General features: G+C 37.3%; 1 protein-coding gene across 2 annotated transcripts in view; it reads right to left on the bottom strand.

The window, feature by feature from the left end:
- LOC124157726 overlaps positions 1–20,726 on the bottom strand; it is an 89,751-nt gene that overhangs the window by 10,064 nt on the left and 58,961 nt on the right. For both annotated transcript variants that reach the window (XM_046532701.1, XM_046532702.1), the window contains exons 5-11: positions 7,743–7,926; positions 5,211–5,411; positions 3,483–3,595; positions 2,401–2,529; positions 1,977–2,109; positions 1,149–1,277; positions 923–1,059 (exon numbers count right to left, since the gene is read on the bottom strand). In XM_046532701.1, coding sequence (XP_046388657.1) covers positions 923–1,059; positions 1,149–1,277; positions 1,977–2,109; positions 2,401–2,529; positions 3,483–3,595; positions 5,211–5,411; positions 7,743–7,926 — 1,026 coding nt within the window. The remainder of the gene's footprint in view (positions 1–922; positions 1,060–1,148; positions 1,278–1,976; positions 2,110–2,400; positions 2,530–3,482; positions 3,596–5,210; positions 5,412–7,742; positions 7,927–20,726) is intronic.

Genomic DNA, 20,726 nt, shown 5'->3' with positions numbered 1-20,726 from the left:
GCATTCCAGGAGGATATTTGGTTTGATTGTTGAGAGCAACTATTGTTGATCAGTTTCTAATATTATTGATTAAGAATAAGCATTAACATAAACAATGCCCATCACACTTATATTAATCGTAATTATTGCTTATAACCATACTGTTAAGCTTTAATTTCTTTAAAACTTTAAGTGCATATTTTTTATTTCTCAAAATATCGGAGGACACTTTTCACCATCTTAACCTGCTAGACCCTTTCACAGGAAACACGCTATAATTAGAAATTAACAGACATATGTGTGCAAATACTCAATCGCAAACATTGGGAATAAATGGGCCCATTTGCACTTATTCCAAAGCTGCGAACACTTATGAAAATAAATTGAGAAGTGAGCGAAGTGACAGCAAAAATCAAGCTTCTACGTGTCAGACTGAGGCCTCCTCTACGTAGAGCTCTTGGCCGAAAGGTAAGAAAGATCTCGTGTAAGCTGTAGCCTCAAGAAACTCATCGAACCATTTGCGCGTCATTCAATTTTAAAAATTAGAGTAAATAAAAAATGCACATCCTATGTATTACAAATAATAAGCTACCGAGTATCGATTACGGATAAAGATTAAGCGTTAAGTGATGATGAATGGCCATACAAAGGACTCTAGAACAGCTGTTTCACTAAAAAATCATATATATAAACGATGCCTTTATCCTGAATATTGTATAACTGTTGCTATTTTTTTAATTTCACCTCGTTTGAAGATATTAATGCAGAATAAAACTTTTTCGTATCAATAGAGCAATGTGTGGGGTGCCTGCTTACATAACGGTGCACTAAGATATTATTTGAATGGCGCTTTTCGAATGTCACTGATAGCAAAGTTTTCAGTTACGATTTTTTAGAATTACATGATAATAATGCATGGAATACTTTTATTTTCAATACTTACTCAAAATTCCAGGCTCTTCTCCGCTGGTGGAAAAACCTAATGGTAGATCCGTAACAGATGTATCTTCCGAAGCACTGATGAAGTCTAACCGCGCTGTGAATCCATTGTAGTCATAAGGAGGAATCGAGGGACCAGATCTTATTCAAGAATAAAAAGATATACGTTACTATGGGTGAGATTTATGTATAGGTGGATGTGGAATCAAACTACATTTAATTTAAATTACCTGAACTCAATGAGCATACTCGGACCAGAATACTCCACATGAGTTTTTCTTGAGCCACATATCCTTGTGAGGACTGGGCTAGATATAGACGGTCCCTTATGAATGACTATGTAATCAGTATCGCAAAGGCTGGAAAAACATAGAAGAACTGCTGTAAGATATAAGGTGGCGCGAAATTTACAGGTGATGCAGCATGGAGATACATCATGCATGAATGATTCAAATAGGGGAAGTTGTTGCTACTAAAAATTGAATAAACACAAAAATTTTCAATTTTCGGAAAAATATCGGCATACTTCTAGCATTTCAGCGATGTAGTGTAGCCACGCATTTCTAGAGATGAACTTTGAAGACTTCACTTCCAAATTTCACGCTCATTTTATAAGTAGTGATGTTTAGAAGTCATTGATTATTAGAATTTTTGATCTTTGACCCCTCTTTACTTGTTATTTATTACAAATTTGAAGGCCATAAATAATTTTAATGCACCATAGGGAAGAAAGATCGCTCAGATATATGAAAGGAGTGCCCTTTGCATTCATGTTGCTTTTTCATAAACCTAATTCTTCCTCATCCCCGTAATCTTGTATTTCAAATCTATCTTACAGTGCGCAAGTCTAACAATAAGTGGAAGCAACATCGAAATATTCAATTTGTTGTTCAAAATGGATTTTCACTAAGTAAAGCCAGAAACAATCGAATTTATTGAAATATTCAATGCTTTGAAATATCAAACCATACTGTCATGCATCCATTTTTATACCTGATTTCTCTGTTTTACCATATTATTTTAATATCATATGCTACTCTATTATTCCTGTTACTTACTTGTAAGGTAATAGAAGGCTCGTAAAAGTAACATTAATCCGGGAATTGTTCGAAGACGAGTTCACCAGATACTTGCAAACCCTGTTTGGGGGATAAATTCCAGGATAACCTGGGCTTGCAATGATGCATCCTCCTGTAAAAGATTATTTTCTGATTAAATTGGTCATGAAACCTAAATTTAGGTGCTAAATAAAGCTCGGGATGATAAAAGGGACTATGTATAGTCCATCAAAACTTTATGGAAGAAAAATAAGAAATTTGTTAATCTCGGGCAATAAACGAAAGTTGGCTAAATAAGAATTTTTGAATTGAGAATACCAATTTCTGAAAACAATAGTTAGTCTTACTGCACATTTGGACGTTAAAATAATTTTCAATAAATATTTATTTTTTAAGCTTATTTCCTGCCCTATTTTCATCTTACCTTCGTCACTCATTTCCTCTCTGTTCTCACCCCCTTCCTTGGCTTTCAATCTCCCTACCTTCCCTTCGCCCTCGCCCGTTTTCCATCTTCTCTTCTTGCAGAGTTCCTCTTGGTACACCCAATCGCAATCTGAAAATCAGGAAAACATCTTTGTGCAAATCAGGAATATACTTCGTGTAAATTTTTAACTATATTTTCGATAAACATGAAGTACTTGACAAGAAACTTTAATAAAATTAAAAAAAAAATAAAATTTACATCCCTATATTTTCTTCAAAACACCGCCTCAAATTAGCCGTGTATCTACCCATTTTCCAAAAAAATACATTGAATATAGTGCGAAATAACTTATGTTGTAATGTTCCTTTATTAATCTGAACCTGAGTCTCAGCCAGTGGCGCAGCGAGGGCGGGTTTTGGGGGGATACCCCACTCCCAGAGCTCAGAGAAATTTTTAAGTTTAATCCATTTTATTTAATTGGATAAATATTACTTACAGAATATAGTAAAGATTAATAAAATATCCCTCCAAAGGCAATGAAACTCAGCATTTTGAACCATTTATTTTAAAATGCTTCTGGGGAGGTCGCCCGCACCTCCCGCTTACCCTAGCGGGTATTCCATACCCTCCAGACCTCCCAGTATTAGTTGCGCCTAAAACCAACCCTTGCCTTAATTCCTAGCGGCGCTCTTGATCTCAACTACTAGAATATCATTATCAAAGTCCTTAACCTTTATTTATACGACCCTGGGTTTCAACTACTAGATACATTCAAAGTTAAGGACTTTATATTGACTATCTAGTAGTTGAAACCCGCGGTCGGATAAATAGTTTTGTAGAACATTACAAAGTAAATTATTTCGTAATATAGATATGTGGTTTCACCAAGTGAAGCCTGAACTCTTGATATAAATACAGTGAATGATCAACTATTATCCATTATGAATCATCAAAAATACGAAAATAAGGTTCAAATACGTTAAAGATGTGAATGATTTTAAATGCCTATAATATAAATCATAGGGAGCACTAGAAAAAGGATTGAGTAAATGTGGATCACGGTGCTAATTTGATGCGCTTACCCGTATGATCTACTCTCTTTCCTCCACGATTCGCTATCCCCAGCGTCTTATGGTCAGACGGAGTGAAACTGAAGTACGCGAAGAACTGCGATCGAAGAGTGGGTTCGCCAATCCTGGAATTGCAAAGAAGAAATATCTGTGCCATCCGAAACGGAAAAATAAAAAGTTTATGACTCTCTAAAACTAAGCAGGCGATGCAGGCCAGAAATTTTGCGCCTCGGTCTACCGTAGCTTTTTTTATGTGGTGGGCATGTATTTTTACAGCGAAAATTCTTCAAATGATCTGTTTATGCATGGCATTTTCGATATGCAAGATCTTCCTATTCCAAGTGCAGTTTTTTCCGGTTGATGCTGCAACAAAAGCATTTCCATTCATTTATTTTTCGAAAAGATCAAATGGTAGCGAAAGCACATGTGGTTACAAATGCATATTTGTTGCATTGGGAAGATCCATCAAGCAATCGTATAAGTAATACGTACCGATGAATACATTTTATATTTTTTTATTTCTTGTTTTAATGCCGTTCATACTTGATGCAATAGATTCAAAACTAAAATTTCATTTTATTATTAAAACCATGGAATTAAAAATAACTATCATCGAAAGTATCAGCATTGGAAATCATGAAGTACGAGCAATAGTCCACACTTGCAGATTCTAAAGGCAAATCTAGGGACTTCTCCTCACTTGGACAATGTTTTTCCAGGCACTGGACACCGTATATGCAACCAATACATTGGTAAATGCTGTACTTTAAAAATTGCGTTGCATGTCATACAAGGAAGTGCGAAAATTCTCAAATTATGCTGGTAAAAACTTGAATGCATTTTACAATGAGTGAGTATTATACAAGAAAAACGGTAACTGATTTTTTTTTTTTTTTAACAAATTTGGACTCATTGGGCCAACATATTAAAGTTATTCCTTTATTTTGGAGAGCATCCGAATCCGAATGAGTATTTCGGTTTAAATTTTTAGTAAGTAATACGCACGGCATGCTATTATAACGATACATTCAATGAAAAGAGACTCTTTCCCTGCGAGAGTTCAAGATGTGCGTTGAGCAACAATCGTCCTGCATCACTCAGAAAGTCGATATGAAAGATCTTCCCATTCCAAGATCAGTGTTTTCCCAAGAAATTGATGTTACAACTGCCTCAAATCTATTATTTTTTTCGAGAAGAGCAAATAGTAGTGAAGCACATATTAATGAATACGTTTACGTATCAAAAATAAGCAATAAGAGATTCTTGGAACTGGAAATGCTAAGTATTGGCAGACCAATATGCTACAGTAAATATAAACAAGTAGGATAATTGGCTTCTGTTCATGTGGCAAAAATATCGCAAAATTTGAAATCAAGAGACGGATCTGATTGGGCGATATCATTTCTTCACAGGTCATTAAATCCGAATGCAAATTTTATTGAAAGTTATCAGGATTTTCATGAAAATCCAGATTAAGTATTTTATTAGCCAACTCTTTAGTAATTCCCATAGTATAGTTGTCATTTTTATGAGAATTTTACTCCACAAACTGGAAACACAAAAAAAACAGCACTACACGCGTTAAGTGGGATTTAACTATGTTTGTGCGCTGAAATCAACAGCTTAATCGGGGTTTCAATTTTTGCCTCATCCGCTGAATATTTCACAGCCACCTTAGGCGCTCCCGTATATATTTACTTTGAGTTACCTTAATGCGTGTGTTCTGCGTAACATACTCACTGGAAGAGGAGTGTGGCGGAGGTGCGGTCGGCGAACATGACGGCGGGTGGTGCGAATCGCTCGTTCTCTCCGCACAGTTGGAGTCCCCGGCCGCTGCCGCCCCGCGGGGGACCCCCGATAATCACACCGCTCCCCTTCCCCTTGCCTTTCCTCCCAGCGGCGTCCGGGCCCTCAGTCAGCTCAAGGAACCCCGACTGGCAACTAAATGGAACGGGAGCGAGGAAAATCATGAACCAAATGATGAGGACTCAGTCCGCGTAAAAGTAACAAACTAGGACTCTTTCTCACCAATACGTAATGAAAACTTAAATTCAACAAGCCACTATACGTTAATACGATTAATTCTCCACAAAATAAGAGGTAAAAAACTTTCTAATTCCACATAAAGAAACTGTACGACCTAGGTTTAGACGTGGCGCATCATCATGTGGTGATGACGTGATGATGACAACGTGTCATGTCGAAATTTATGCGAAATTACAAAGTCTTTTACATTTCATTATGTTGCGGCGATTCCACGTCACTCCCGAGACAACGAAATCATTTCCCACCATTTACTTAGGATTCAGAAAATGAGTGTTCAGGGCTTAGGGACAGCGTGAAAAATTGGGATACCAACCTCATATGCGATGGAAGTTTGTAATTTGGACATTCATTAGTGAAGTAACATCAAAGATGAATATAAGGCACGGAACGGTAAAATACTGGTGCAAAAGAGATGAGCACGATTAGTACGATTAAAAAGTGGTTATATGGTAGAGAGAGATGCGTCAAAGCAGTCTCAGAACTGCTGACAGCTGAATAATTAATTGACTATATCAATTAAATTATATTTAACGAATATGAGGGGGAAAGAAATGAATTTTAATATAAGCATAAAGAAGAAAAATGAGGAAACAAGTGAGATAAGATAATTTCAATCAAACTGTGAATTTTTCTGGAAGGCCTAACATTACTTTAAAATTAGCACACTATATTATTTTCTTACTCACATGGTCTCTACGTAGCTCAGTTGTTGTAACGGTCTCAGGTAAACGTTGTGACGGCAACGTCCTCGTCGATTTCCATAAACTTCGGAGGAAATGGTAAATCTAATAAACCAAAGTACAATTCTTGTGACGTCTGTGAATAAGTCATTCCAACATCCTACTGGAAAAGCATTGGATCATAGACATTCTATATCTGGCTAAAAATATACATATCATTTGAGTTCCGTATACTCTAGGAGCTCTCCTTTGCCCGACAACCGAACCTCCCGAATTGATCGTAAACTGGGTCACGAACTCTCGAATGATTTTGACATTTCCCTCCGTGAACTCGTCATTCATCTCCATGTTTATTTCAAAGGATTGAAATTCTGAAGAGGGAGATTAGCGGAGGATATTTGGTGAGGAAAGGAAAGCAAGAGGGATGGAATTCACTTTGAGGGAAGCAATGCAGTATACCATTCCCTGGATGTCCGTATTTTTAGAAAGCGCTCGAGAAACCGCTGAGAGGGCAAGATTGAGGATGCTGGAATACGGGCAGAATGAGTAATTCCGTATGATGTTGATTCCGCAGCCGCGGAGGAGGAAGGAAGGGACTGTGTAATCAAGTGGACGTGTGAGCAAAAAAGGGAATAATCTAGCGAGGAGAAATTCGAGATAAGTGTCCAAATACTCGCGCCAGGAATTACGAAGCGTTTTTTTTTATTAATTTTTTTCGATTTCCTACTCAAGCGTAAGGATTGAGTCTGCGCTCTAGATTCCATGTGTACATAAAGCCGACGGAATACTTTTCATCGCCGAAGGTCGAATACGTTCTTTCGGTCATGATTGAAAACTATTCCGCTGAAAACGTAGGCGACGAAAATACTTCCACTCTCAAGTGCCCTAGTTTTTAAGTTCGAAGAGTTTAAAAATAGAAATGTACCGACAGCAACAGGAGGTCAAGAGAAACTGGAAATATCATGTGGTGAAGAAATTAAATTTTTATAAAATACATGCAAACGATTTTTTTTGGCATTTTCAGTTTATTGACTAATCCTCTAAAAATACAATGATCTAATAAACCCCAAAATATAGATACTACTAATTTTTGTCTCTTACTAGAAATTATCTTAATGTGAAAGTTAATTTATAAAAAAACAAGTTTATAGGAAGATGGCGTTTTTTTAACTCGTTAATAACTTGAGAGCGGAAGTCATCACGTTATTTGTCAACATACGATGTGTGCTCTGAAAATAACGTGTATTCATTTAATTTCACGGGTTTGTAGATTATGATTGCCAATTGGATTTATTATGCTTATATATATATGCCACTGAAGTTTGTTAAAATTTTCAGCCGCATTCTTTGTTTACCTTGTCCGTGGCAGTCTCTAAAGCTAAACGTGCATTCAAGCGGGACTTCGTAAAGGGCGGGCATAATTTTATATTGAAATCGGTCATCGTGTTCACGGGGAGCATGAATACGTGTTAAATGGACTGGATAAATCTTTATAGGATTTTAGGGCAATATAGTGATCTTTGAATGAATGAAACCTAACTCATACCTAGATCCGTTGAAATGCCCGACGCTCACGAGACGATAGACCTGTATTTCGATCCGCTGGTTTCTATCGGGCAGGAGCAAATACCAGCAGGATCCGGGACCAACGAGTGACGGTGATTTTATCTGGCCAAATGTCTTCCCAGAGCGTGATTTCAAAGCTTTGGAGTCCAGGGTGACGTTGCACACTAGAAAAGAATGAAAATAATCATCAATATCGCAAGGTTTTTGTAATGAATACATATTGAAAATACTACCTCGAAATTCAGTTTTTCTTCCCTTCATTACGAAGGTTTCGAACAGATAATCTTAAACATACTTAACATATTACTATACTAAATAGATAGTGTAAAGATAATTAGTGAAAATTACCATAATACCCGTCACAGTGGAAAATGGAAGAGTGGATCAAGCTCCACGAAGACAGTGTACTAATTCTAACTAAAAAAAGGGCAGTGGCTTAAGACTCAAAGGATTTATTTGCCTCCTAATAAGGTGATAACTTCTGAATTCTAGTTCTTTTTCTTCGGTCCAGTTTTCTAACTTCAAAAAGAAATTTCCCAGAGCATTGCTCTCTATAGGGGGTTATCATAAAAGGCCCGGTTTTGAACATGGTTAAGATGAAAACACAATTACTTACTACAGTTCGTGCTATTTATTTTTCGAATTCGTAGTCTCAAACAGTTTTTTTACACAATTAATAAATTTGTGCATATGCGCTCGTAGTCGCCGGTCAACGTAGAAACCCGGCGTCGACATTAGCTTGCTCTTTACGAAAGGCGCTAAGGGTGCCACGGCTTAATGCTACATCCGATGGATGGAGTGATGCACTTCGAGAGCCCTCCTCAAGGCACTCAAGCAGCCTTCGAAATATCTCTGCCACCCTATTCCTACCAACTTCCTATTGAGTACTGAAACCGCACCTTTCTTTTATGATAACCCTGTATCAGTGGCTTAGCCAGAATTTTGAAATGTTGGTGTTTACTGGAGATTTCTGTGCCCTTCCGAGGTATATTGAAAACACCCCAGGACAAATGGAGGTCCTTCTCCCCCGGGAAATTTAGGGGATTTTTGATGCTGAAAACGTGATTTTTAGGACTCAAAAACAGTAATTTTGTACGAGTATTTATTAAAAATATTTTATCAAGGTCATCTTACTCGTTTTTGGCGCCTCTTTAAAAAGAATCTCAATGCGCTGCTCCCTTTACAGGGTTATCATAAAAGAATGGTCCGGTTTTGAACATGGTTAAAATAGAACAGAATTACTCATCCGGGAAACTCCCCCTCCCGTGGCTACGCCACTATCCTGTACCTATTTAATTTCACTACCTCCTTGTAAATTTTTCAATGGCCAGAGTCGAATCTTCATTGAGCTTCTTCCAAATGCAAATAAAGTCAAACTTTTGGCGGAGAGATGTCGTGGAACAACGTATCGAACGATAAGCAAGCATATTGTACTGCCCACGAATTGTAATAGCTCAGAACGCGTTTCGATTACTACACAATCGACAGTAAGTACCTGATGATGATTGTGCGGCAATGGAAACACGTTTTCTGAGCTATTAAAATTAGTGGGCAGTACGATATCTTTATTCATCATTCAAAACACAAGGGGAAATGGATAAATCCTCCATGTGGTGGAGAAAATAGGCATATTCCATACAAAAGTAATTAGTGAAAGTGCCAGATTTTTCACCTATATGCCCCTTTGGAAAAGTAAGTGATAGTGAAAACAGCTTACATGATTTTGAGAGTGGTCAAAAAAAATTGGGAACAAGAACGCGTTTCCTTCATCACCGGAGTGACCCCTCATCACTAAGAACTATGTGCAATATATGGTACATACCATCGGTGTGCTGTAGAATGCTTAGCTTTCCAACCACGTAGGGCGTGTTAGCCATCTCGTTGAGCAGGATTCTCTGATGCCCTCCAAGTGTGCTCGTGCCGTAATCCCTCAATTTATCCACGTGGACTTACTATTATTTCAATAAAATATTAGCGGATGAAATTATATTGAGGGATGAACGATAACAGCAAGGTGCTCGAGAATAGAGGGATAGTTGAGGATAAGGAGTAAGTGAAATATTAAAGCACGTTTCCACGGAGCATGGGACGTAATATGGAGGGTTTTCGGACGCGGGGCACGGCGAGGATTCGTGCTTGGAGTGCGGTTCTATCGATTTTCAGAGCCCGAATTTTCGATGAAGGAGTCGTCGCTTGAGGTGCGATGAGCAGAAAGGATGCCGCGGAAAAGGAAAAAGGGTAGACTACCTTTTCGGAGGCGAGGTTGGATAATTTTCATTTGAATAATTAGCACACTTGAAATTTGATTCGAGATCATCAAAAGACTTCCGTTGACATTGCCATTTTGTAAGCTTGAAATTTCAATCAAAGTAACTCTTCCTTATGATATGATGATCTTGTTCTTGATTATGACTAAAAAATAACATTTTAATTAATTTCAGTTAATTTAGTGTGCTTCACTAAAAAATAAAATCGTCCAAAAGTAGTCAAAGACACTAATCCAGAACCTGCATCATTGTTGGATCGTAGTTTCAGAGCAAAGACTCGAATTTGAAATTTGAACACAATTATAATTAATAACAACCAGGGATAATTAAAAGACTGCCAGATAAATATCACTTCGTAAGCTTGAAAATGCAATTGCATTAACCCTCCCTGATGACACTTGCCCTTAACACTTACAGTGCTGACATTAGTACTATACATCTGTACTCCAGTGCTGACAATTTTCAATAACTTTATATTAATACATAACAACCAACCTTTGATGGGAGGATTAGGTGTTTGGTATCATTTTAAATAATGAATGTTGCTCTTGTTTTTTTTATTTGATTATTTAGAGTTTAGTACCCCTCTGTTAAAGAAAATGGCAAACTACGATTTTACAAAAGACTGAGGGCGTAATATCGTGAATGATATCACGTGGCGTAAAATTGGATTTCCCGTGGCGTAAGAAAATTGTTAAAGATGATAAAGAAAATATATTGCCTTAAGTTACTTCAATTTTTTTCACTACAAAATGGAATCGGCCAAAAGTGACTAAAAAAATGAATGGAAAATTGAAATCGAAGCTGCACAAAAGTCGAAAGGCAATGACTTTAGCTTGCATTCAACCGTCTTCAAATTAGTCCTTGAGCTGAAAAAATTTGGTGCAAGAAGTTGAAGTTTTAATGCGCAAAGTCCGTAGCCGACGTCGGATTTCCAATCTCCGAGTGGATGCTCTATTTGATGGGCCCCAAGTGAAAGACCATTCCGGAATAGCCAGGCATAAGGAACATAAAATGGGTTTCAATGGATATGCGCGATAGCCAAAGCCATTCAGTTACTCTGAAATTGAAACCAGATACGTGCTTTCGACTAAGAATTCTGGTTCCCCCGTGCTTTGAGGATTAAGGTTATACTCTGTATACAAGAAATGAAACCAGTGCTGAGGAAATAGAAGTGCATACAGAGCTGATCATCAGGAAAGAATGACCATTCCACAGAAGAGTTTATTCGAGGGAATAGAGAAAAACTGCGACCACAGCTCTTAATGGAAAGTTCTTCTATCCTATGAACGGAGACTCAGGAAGGATAGCTATTATTTTGCAAGGGAATACGCATTCAAAACTCTTAATTACTCTGAATAAAGTTTAGGATGACGAAGATTTAGGAAGACAAAGGCTCAGTTCGCATAGCAGGGATTGGCGTGAGTGACGGGTGACTACTATGAGAACGTCTATGGTCAGTGTCATTAAATTTTTCAGTTCCCTCAGGTACTTCTATTCATACTTTGATCTAAGTTTTCATCCAAATTAATTAGCTAATGGAGTAAAGTTCACTTACCTAAAATGAAAAAAAACTAATGGTGCCCAAATGATGGACTCATTCCTTTTGAGTTTCTTAAGAATCAACGCCGTAGAGGTTGAAAAGATATGAACTCCATCGCAATCTAACTGTATAGAAATTACTTTTGACTCTAGAAAAAACTATGTTGCGTGACATTTGTGTGTTTGACATTTCAACGTTAACTGCAGCCCTATTTCACCCCTTGACAAATCTGATAATCTCATTCGGAGAAACTTTCATAAAAGAAACTTGTACGCTAAGAATTGTCAACTTAAATAATTACATTCCTCTCCAGGCATAATAATCAAGCACATATAAGGCAGTATGGGGCCATGGGAACTCATTTTTCTGGTACTCTGATAGACATTTTCGTAGAAGCTTCTTTTATGAAACCTATCAAACCAGAGTAATTCACGGACATGCAAGGTGGATGAACAGAGAATCCACGACGTGATGGATAGCGGAGAATTGAATATATTCAGACACCTTCTAAGATATTATACGAAGCAATAAAATATTTTGAAGAAGAATATATAGCGAAGTTAAGGGAGAGCAAAATGAAAGTGCTAGGCGTCTTTGGACCCAAGGTTGCGACCCTCTGATTTGACTATGAGCGGCCACAAAATTACTTAGCTCTCTACGCAGTTTAATTGGAATTGTTTACTGAGTGCACGCATGCCTAGGACCCTTTCGACCAGCCCTATTTTTTGTTCCTTTTATTTAGTGGCATATTACACGTTCAAAACTTGCGATATCATCTTGAAATTTCCAGTCAAATAGACATCACTTAATATTTGTGTGTATCTTAAAAGTGATAAATTTTAATCTGAGAAAATACTAAGGTAAAATTTTAGGAAATATCTTAGGCAAAATTTTCGAATTTTGGGTGCAGAAACAATGTAGCTAGCATATATAACTCAAGGTCGCCTTTATCTAACCCTGAAATTTCATGATATGGCGAGTGAATAATGTGTTGCCAAAATAATAGTGCTAAAGCAGAAGAGGTGAGTCGTTTTAAGTACCTATTTGCAACCGTTTCAGTTCAATCCCTGGTTGATGGAACTAAAATGTTTGTTTCGTTTCATTGGCTGTTAAGTAAAATGAAATCAATGACGGAAATCCAAATGAAATAATAAAAAGAGTAACGGCACTATCTTCCAGAAAAAAAGGAGTGAGATATCAGAAAAAGTAATAAAATAATCGTAATGAGGATTCCCCGAAACTGAGTGATTAAACGCATATTCCTAATTAAGCTTTCGGAGTATATAATTTTAAAAATAGAACTCATATAATAGCACATTTGATTCAAAGAAGGTACACAAGTATACACTTTAACAAATTTTTGCAATGGGAGCATAATAAAATTTACTATTTTTTATACGTTTTAGCAGATCTCAGCATCTTTTTTTTACATAAAAAAGGTGTTCCGGGTTAATATTTTGAATAAATTAGTGCCAGAATAAAATTTTCACGATAAAGTTCATATTATTTTACCTCATATAAGTTTCCACCTTACAGCACTTTCTTGTCGCTTCTCTCCATTTAATTCGATAAAAAATAAATAATTTAGCGTGAAGCTTTCATTGTCACAGGGCTTTTATAAAATTTTTCATTTCCAATTCCCAAAATTATAGCATAAAAACCCATTTTTGATGAAATCCAAATAATAAGGGTATCATTAAAAATATTATTTCTTGAGAACGCCATTTCATTATTTTTTCAAAAATCCATCTCAAATATAAAAGTAAGATACATTTTTAACGATCACCAGTAAAAAGTAAAAAAAATATTCACAAAAACATGCATGATGCTGATTAAAAATAAAAAAATGCCTGGCCAGTAGTAAACCCCATTTCTGTATTAATTATTCATTATCTAATGCATTAGGATGGATGGGTTATTAGTTAATTGAATTACGCCATCTGGATAATTTAAGGGTATCAAACAAGAGCTCTTTCTGCGGCCAAGACCCTTTTCCTCTCGCCTAAAGGCCCCGACTGAAGCGACCTCAAGTTGCAGACGAACCTGGGAGAACGAGACATAAGGGAGATAGGAACACGGTACATCCCAGGAGAGGTTGTGAGTTGATGGAGACTTACTCTCGCTGGGAGACCCTAACCTCTTTCCTCGAGTGAAACGCGTAATTCTATCTTACGCACACTCTTTACTTTTCCACATCCCTCACACTCTTCCGGCTCAAATTTGATCCTCCACTCTTGCCCACTATCCTTTTTCGCCATTCTCCCCGGAGAGAAACTCTCTCTGAAGGAATCGTTTCTCTTTGTCCTCTTGGGCATACTGTACGCGATGGGAATGCTTGATGGAGAGGTTTTCGGGCGGTCAACACAGAACGTGAGTGGGTGAGACGCGTCGGGACGTGTAGGACAGGAAACAACAAGATTTTCTCACCATTTCACCGCACGAAATCCACGTATATACCCGTAGGATAGTGAAGATAATTTTGCTCGTCCGTATAAATCACCAAGACCATAGTTTCAAGGGATGAGAACGAAATTTGGGAAGAATGAAATGAGGAGATTAACGTTTAAAGCTGGGGCAAATGGTAGGTATTCTTTCCTTAGATGACTTCTTTTTACAAAGAGTCACCATAAGTATAAGTGGACGAATTTAAAGCCCGCAATTTCCATTACTACTTTATACAGAGCTTAGTCACCCACTTATGTGTGTCTGTTTGCTGTACATACTTTACTCTGCTGTGTTAGACTATGCCACACGAAAACTTTTGCCCTTCGACAACGTAAAAATTTTAAACCATTCCAAGTACTCAAATCGATGGTAATTTAATACTTTTCAATATGATCAACCAAGCATAAAATTATAATCAATCTCCAAGTCCAACAAAAAATTCTCTATTTATTGAAGCTTCAAATTAAAATTTTACCTATCACACAAGAATTTCACTTGAAAACCTCACTGACATTTCCAATTATGGATTATTGTATTCCAGTATATGAAGATTTAACATATATTCTCGAGATACTCATCCTGCGATTAAATAACAGCTGCATCAGATTTTTATTCGATCTTCGCAGAGATGATTATGTTTCTCAGCGCTTTGTCTTCTTGAAGTTGCTGCCTCTTAGCTCTTGAAGGAACCACTTCCTGGTGTCTTTTTATTTCTTTATCTTTCATACTCGTATACCTGAATGCCTATACAACCTATTCACCCTCATAACTACAGTTTCCCTTAGTTAGCTGGACAGACCTATGCATTTTCAACATACCCCAAGCCTGTACCAGCCAGTACCTAGATTTCTATCTAATTATAGCATCCAAGTTGCGGAATTCACTACCCCCCTCAATAAAATGCTCATAAATAATTTTACTCATAATTTATCAAATTATGCCAATACAAAAAATAACCCACATTATACATGGATTTTGACGTTGTAAATATTTCCGATTAATTTTTATTTTCAAACATATCCCATCCTTAGTTAAAATGATAACGATGGCGTCATGATATAGGCTCTTAGTGCCATGCTCATAAAAAAGGATAATCGTCCTATTACAAAAATACAGAGAACAATTCAAGCAAGAAAAAGTTAATATAACACTAAATAAAAATTAATTGGCATATGTAAATCAACTTAGAGATCTTGATGAGTTTAATACTGAAAGAAACGTCCAACGTGAATGAAAAAATGCAACCGTATAGGTTTAATTTATGAGCCACGACTGTACCATATACATTTAAAGTCACGATTGAACACGAATTTACGTCATGAATTTGGAGCTTAACGACCCAGCTCTACAGCTTCCGACATTCATGCATTAAGAGGCGACTAGTGCTATTGAACGGTTCATTTCTTTAGCTTCACTGAAACGAATTTGCTGGCTCGAGAATCCTACATTTTTATTCACCATCCTTCCTTTATTGACGGAGGCTTCAAAGAAACCATTGCACTTGAAATGGAAATTATGGCTAACGAGTCTGTTTTCATGGACCATTACATTCACCGCACATGGAATAGTGAAATGTGCACTAATCTGGGTACGAGAAACAAAGCACGTTCCATCATCAGCATTCAAGATAGATTTTTCTGAGGTCCTCGCTAGGAATAACAATTGGCATAAGAGGTAAAGTCAGGAAATTACCCTCCCTTCTTTGCAATTGATGATTCTGGTTACTCAATGGCCCGGTGAATTTGACTATTTGAATTCCGTACAAGCAGTATCTGACGAAATCGTTGAAGACAGTAATGATCTTTATCGAAATGATGGTTTAAAAAGCGCCTGGAAAAATTCATTCCTGAGAATTAATCTATAGCTTTCATGCATGCGTTCCCAAGTAGTTACTTCATAAATCTAAATTCCGGTAAACGTCACCAAAATATCATTTTAATAAGAAATTTCACTTTTTTCTTTAATTCAATATCTTCCCACTTTCACCTTTACTTCCTCTTCCATTCCTCGAAATTCGTTTATACGAGCCGAATCCGTGGGATGATGGCATGGACTCAATGTTCCGTTCCATAAATGTCACCGCTCTACAGGGAAAGCTTTCATCGGAGGAGAGAAAAATAGAAAAGAAAACGAAAAATACGGAATTGAGATACCCACGAGGGCAAGAATTTTTCATGCGAGCCTCTTGGAACTTCGCAGATTTCTCTCGTTCGCTCTCCTGACATCAACGTTTCACTTCCCCCTAATGATCGGCCTCTCATTAATCGCTTGCCATCCTGAAATTTTCATATTGGACATAGATGAGATAAATTTGCCCATTTAGGATCAAGCAGACGTAACTTCAATAACATCGTGTTGAGATTAATCAATTGTAAGCGTCTGTGATGATAAATGACTACTTTCTTATAGTTTTTCTTTATTAATAGGTTTTAATAACTCTTTCTCGTTAATAGTTGCGAAAAGCTCTTGGAAAGTAGGTAGTTATCATCATAAAACCTTTAAATTGATTCGTCTCAAAATTGTGTTTTTATAGTTACGTTTGTTTGATCATAACTGGGCAAATTTTACATCATATTTCACATTCCTTTTACGTTTCCACTAGCAACTTAAGAAAAAATAAATAGTAGATGCTAAAAAGGTGCGAGAGAGAATGCGAATATGTTTTTGCTGGTAAACATCTCGACGTGTTTCTCAAATCACTGAAACTGATGTTGCTAAGCATAACTCACCGAATGGCAAGGGTAAATTAAATACCTATAGAATCCTGATAAGCAATATTATAATCAAATAGTCGTTGCTTTACCGTAATGTTACGAGTAACACTCTCTTCAGTTTATTCCTTCAGTTTCACATTTAGATTCTGGAGTAAAAATAGGAACTAAATTAATAAAAAGGTAGGTATGTATGGAGAAAGATGGCTCTAAAAATGTGGAATTTCGAAGTAATAAAAAAATGAGAAAAACATATCCCCGAGGTGGAGGAAGATGGATTGAGCAAACGATCGTTGGAAGTGAAGATGAGGCGAAGTTCTCGTGAATTTGCTCCGCGGACGTAGCTGGATTTTAGCGTATAAAACCGCTGGAAGAGGCTTAGCAATCAAGCAAACGGCTTTGACCTCGATCAAATGGACCGTGAGGCCGTAGCGTGACTGAGAAGTAGAGTATGGCTCGACTTTTTACAGCTTGAAGTTCTAGTTAAAATTGCTGATTCTCAGATTTACCTATCTTTTTGCTACGCCGAAATTTCTGAAATTTTATGCACATCTCAAGTCAACTTCTTAGCATGCTACTTACTGAAGAACTCAATACTGCCCTAAAAAGGAATGACCTCCATTTCGGAAAGGAAACGATGGAATTTTCCTTTAATAACGTCGATTTTTAATACACTTCCAGCTTTTTATGTTAATTGAAAACGGAAATTATGCGCGTTTGAAAGTAAAATAACTTGAGTTAAAAGTTCACGGAGTTCATAAGCCGTTTTTAAGAAGCATTTTAATGATCCTACGCTTTAGAACTTTATATTTCCTTCATCAGAACTTAGATTGCATGACAAAGGGATACTTTAACATAGAAAAAGTTAAGTTCTCCCACGAATGACTGGTTTACGATAGAGATATACATCACCTCTGGCAGTTTTGCCAGCCACGGCATAATCACGCATGAGTTGGTGTGCAATATGCGTAATTCACTAGCATGTTGGTGATTCAATGTGTGAGGCAGTAGGGTTATGAGGGTATTGGCACCAGTTCCTTCCCTTGGCTTTCTTGCGATTCGAAGGTTCCTGATGGGGGTTGTCCTAAAGAACATCCGGTTTTACCTCTCCCTTCACTCGGGAATCGAACGCGGTACCCTTTGGTCAGAGGCCAAGCGCTGCACCCGCAATATTACCACGAGCCCCAAATACGTGATGATATGCATGACAATGCATCGTGAGGGAGGATAAAATGGTGGATAGTGAGGTAAGCGACGAAGCTATTGTAAATTTCAAGTAGCCATCCGAAGTTCCATAGCATTTCGTATGTGAGGGCTGGGGCGTTTTGTCAATAGAGACGAGTGGGAAGAAAAATTATAACGATGGGCAAAATTCATCTGTTTAGGCAATGAATGATTGTTCATAATTTCCAAATAGTCAACCTCTTTTACTCTGGCACTAAGCTGAGGTGATAAACTGGAAATTTGCATCAATGCCATTTCACGAACATATTTCCAGCTGCATTGCACCAAATTGTACTCGTATAAGTAAGGAATAAAAGAGTAACCAGCATATCGATCGAAAAATTATATCTGTAGTTAAATTTAGGAATTGTAGTATACATAATTATATGTAATAGGTGCGAAAGTTCACAGAGAGAGAGCCCCAAACAGATAGGCTGACGGGGCTTCTTAAAGAGCGATCCGCTTCATTGAGAGAGTGCCCCTCGTTGGAACAAAGGGTCCTAGAGGAAAGTTTTCATTCAATTCAGGAAACATGCAAAATTTCCGGGATAAGTTAGCCTAAAAATATTATATATCTATTTAACCAACTACCAGCTCTCCAGCATGATAAATATTTCTCTACAGCGTCTGCATTCATGAATCTTCTTCCCTACTACTAATAATTCTGCTCCTAGGCACCACCATGAAAACAAATCCGGAGGTAAAAATTGCACTCAAAAACGCCACAACACGATTATTTGAAGACAACGTTATTTTTTCAACTTATTCGTTCCTACAACACCTGTGCTTCCAGACAGAGAGTACATGAATATTTATTATATATCCACCGTTCTGCTACACGCGTTTGAATTTTTACCTGTTCTGCTCCATAGGTTTAAATTTTTTATTCATTCTCCTTTCACCTGCATCCTTAACTATTGCTGCTCCAAAAATAACTTAACATCACCGTAGTAATAGCTGTCGCTACGAAGTGTCAACATTCACTCCTTTTACCCTATTATTTTATATAAATCTAAGAGCAGAAGAACAAACTCGTGTCAGGTTGTCGAAGGGCAAAAAAACTCAGCATGTTACAAAATAGCACCTAAAAACCCTATTAGCGAGGCTCATTCCGGAAAGAGATGTGTGTGTTTTTTTCACGTGAAAGCTAGTGTGCCCACTCATCTCTTCCAAGTTGTAATTTGCTGAAAAAAAACTTCCTGCTGGTCCCTCATATATATCTCATCCGATGCAAAGAAGATAATTCTTAAGGGAAGTGGAGAGTATAAAAGGGTAGGAAGCACCCTTATGAAAAGAAGTTAACGTGATTAGCTGACTATTTACGCGGGGGTTGAAGAGGAAAAGAGGACGGAAGATTTTTTGGGGGTTCGTTAGGGAACAGAGTGAATTGGATGCTACATCGTTTGAGAGCTCCTTTGTGGGTCATTACTTTCGTTCAAACGTACCGCTGCCTCACTCGAGATGAATTTTTAAGGGCAACACTGGCGAAAAACACGTATCCTCAGAAAATTCGATTAATTACAATAGAAAAAGTGTGATAAGATTTATTTTGATTTAGATGTTTTTAGACATCTGAGGGTATGGCTTCATGGACAACTATTGCTCTATGCATCAAAGTTCTCTGATCTTGAATACCAGCATTCGTCGACTCATCATATAGTCTCAAAAAGTCACACGGCCGCTCCAACCGGAAAATATAAGAAATTCTATGATTTGAAATCACTTTATCATTCCTTTGAACAGTACCAAACTGAGCCTGATTCAATTATATCTCCTTCATAAATGCGTCACTCTTCCGCATTTGATTATTAAATTGCAGTTACTTCTGCAGAAAATACGTGAAAGATGAGTAGAAATTAGCCCAAGAAACATCTCAAACGCTTTGGCTGGGTAAACACAAAGTTGGAAAAGAAAATACACCTCTGAAAGTATTTCATCCCAAGAGCCAAAAAATCGGGACATGTAATAGTGACCTCCTTATAGGAGGGAAGAAAGATGCAAATATTGATTGAAGCATATACTATTCAAGAAAAATATAGATAGAAGAATAGGAAAATAGAGAATTAGGACTCCGGGATGCGAGCGAGTGGAAAAAGGAATGTCGCTTCTGTTCTGGTTGTCCTAGCAAAGTTACGCTTACAAATCTAAAGAGAGCTGGATTGGCGGAAGTTAAATTTAGGTGGAGGTATTAGCGGAGGATTCGAGAAAGAAATTGAGAAAAAAGAATAGGGTGAGCCGAGACGAAGGCAAGAGATATTAAGGAAGATAAGGGACAGATTTGCAGTCTAACCAGGATTAGATACTGGGAATTGGGCTAAGCGAAAATTGGGAGAGAAGTGCGGTTCAAAAGAAGAGAGAGAAACAAAGAATTCACAGTTTGATATTTATGTATGAGTTCAATTCATACTGCTATTGAATTGAGTTTTATGTTGAATTTGATGCTGAATGAAGAGGGAAGGAAGGTTGCCATGGAATTGCTGGGGAAAAAGAGGGGATTGTTGTGGAAGAACCCATCAGGAAAAGATTTTGAAGTAAGGAGACGAGAGAAAATATTGTGTTTTTTAAAGAAAAAAAAAGTTTTGGAAGAAAAAATTGCCTGATGCTACAACACCAATTCATCGCAAAAATATAAACAGGTTTTCAAATAACTTTTCATCATCTGCTTGGTTGACTTACGTATGCCCTTTTGAAAAATAATCCTTTGACCAGCAGCTTTCTTGTAATGAACCCGTAAATTTAATTTAGGATGAGGAACAGTTGGTATCTCTGTGAGG

This window comes from Ischnura elegans, chromosome 4 (genome assembly GCF_921293095.1).
Source record: "Ischnura elegans chromosome 4, ioIscEleg1.1, whole genome shotgun sequence".
Classification (NCBI taxonomy): domain Eukaryota; kingdom Metazoa; phylum Arthropoda; class Insecta; order Odonata; family Coenagrionidae; genus Ischnura; species Ischnura elegans.
Note: the sequence above shows the minus strand (reverse complement) of the source record. Positions and strands in the feature narration are given on the sequence as shown.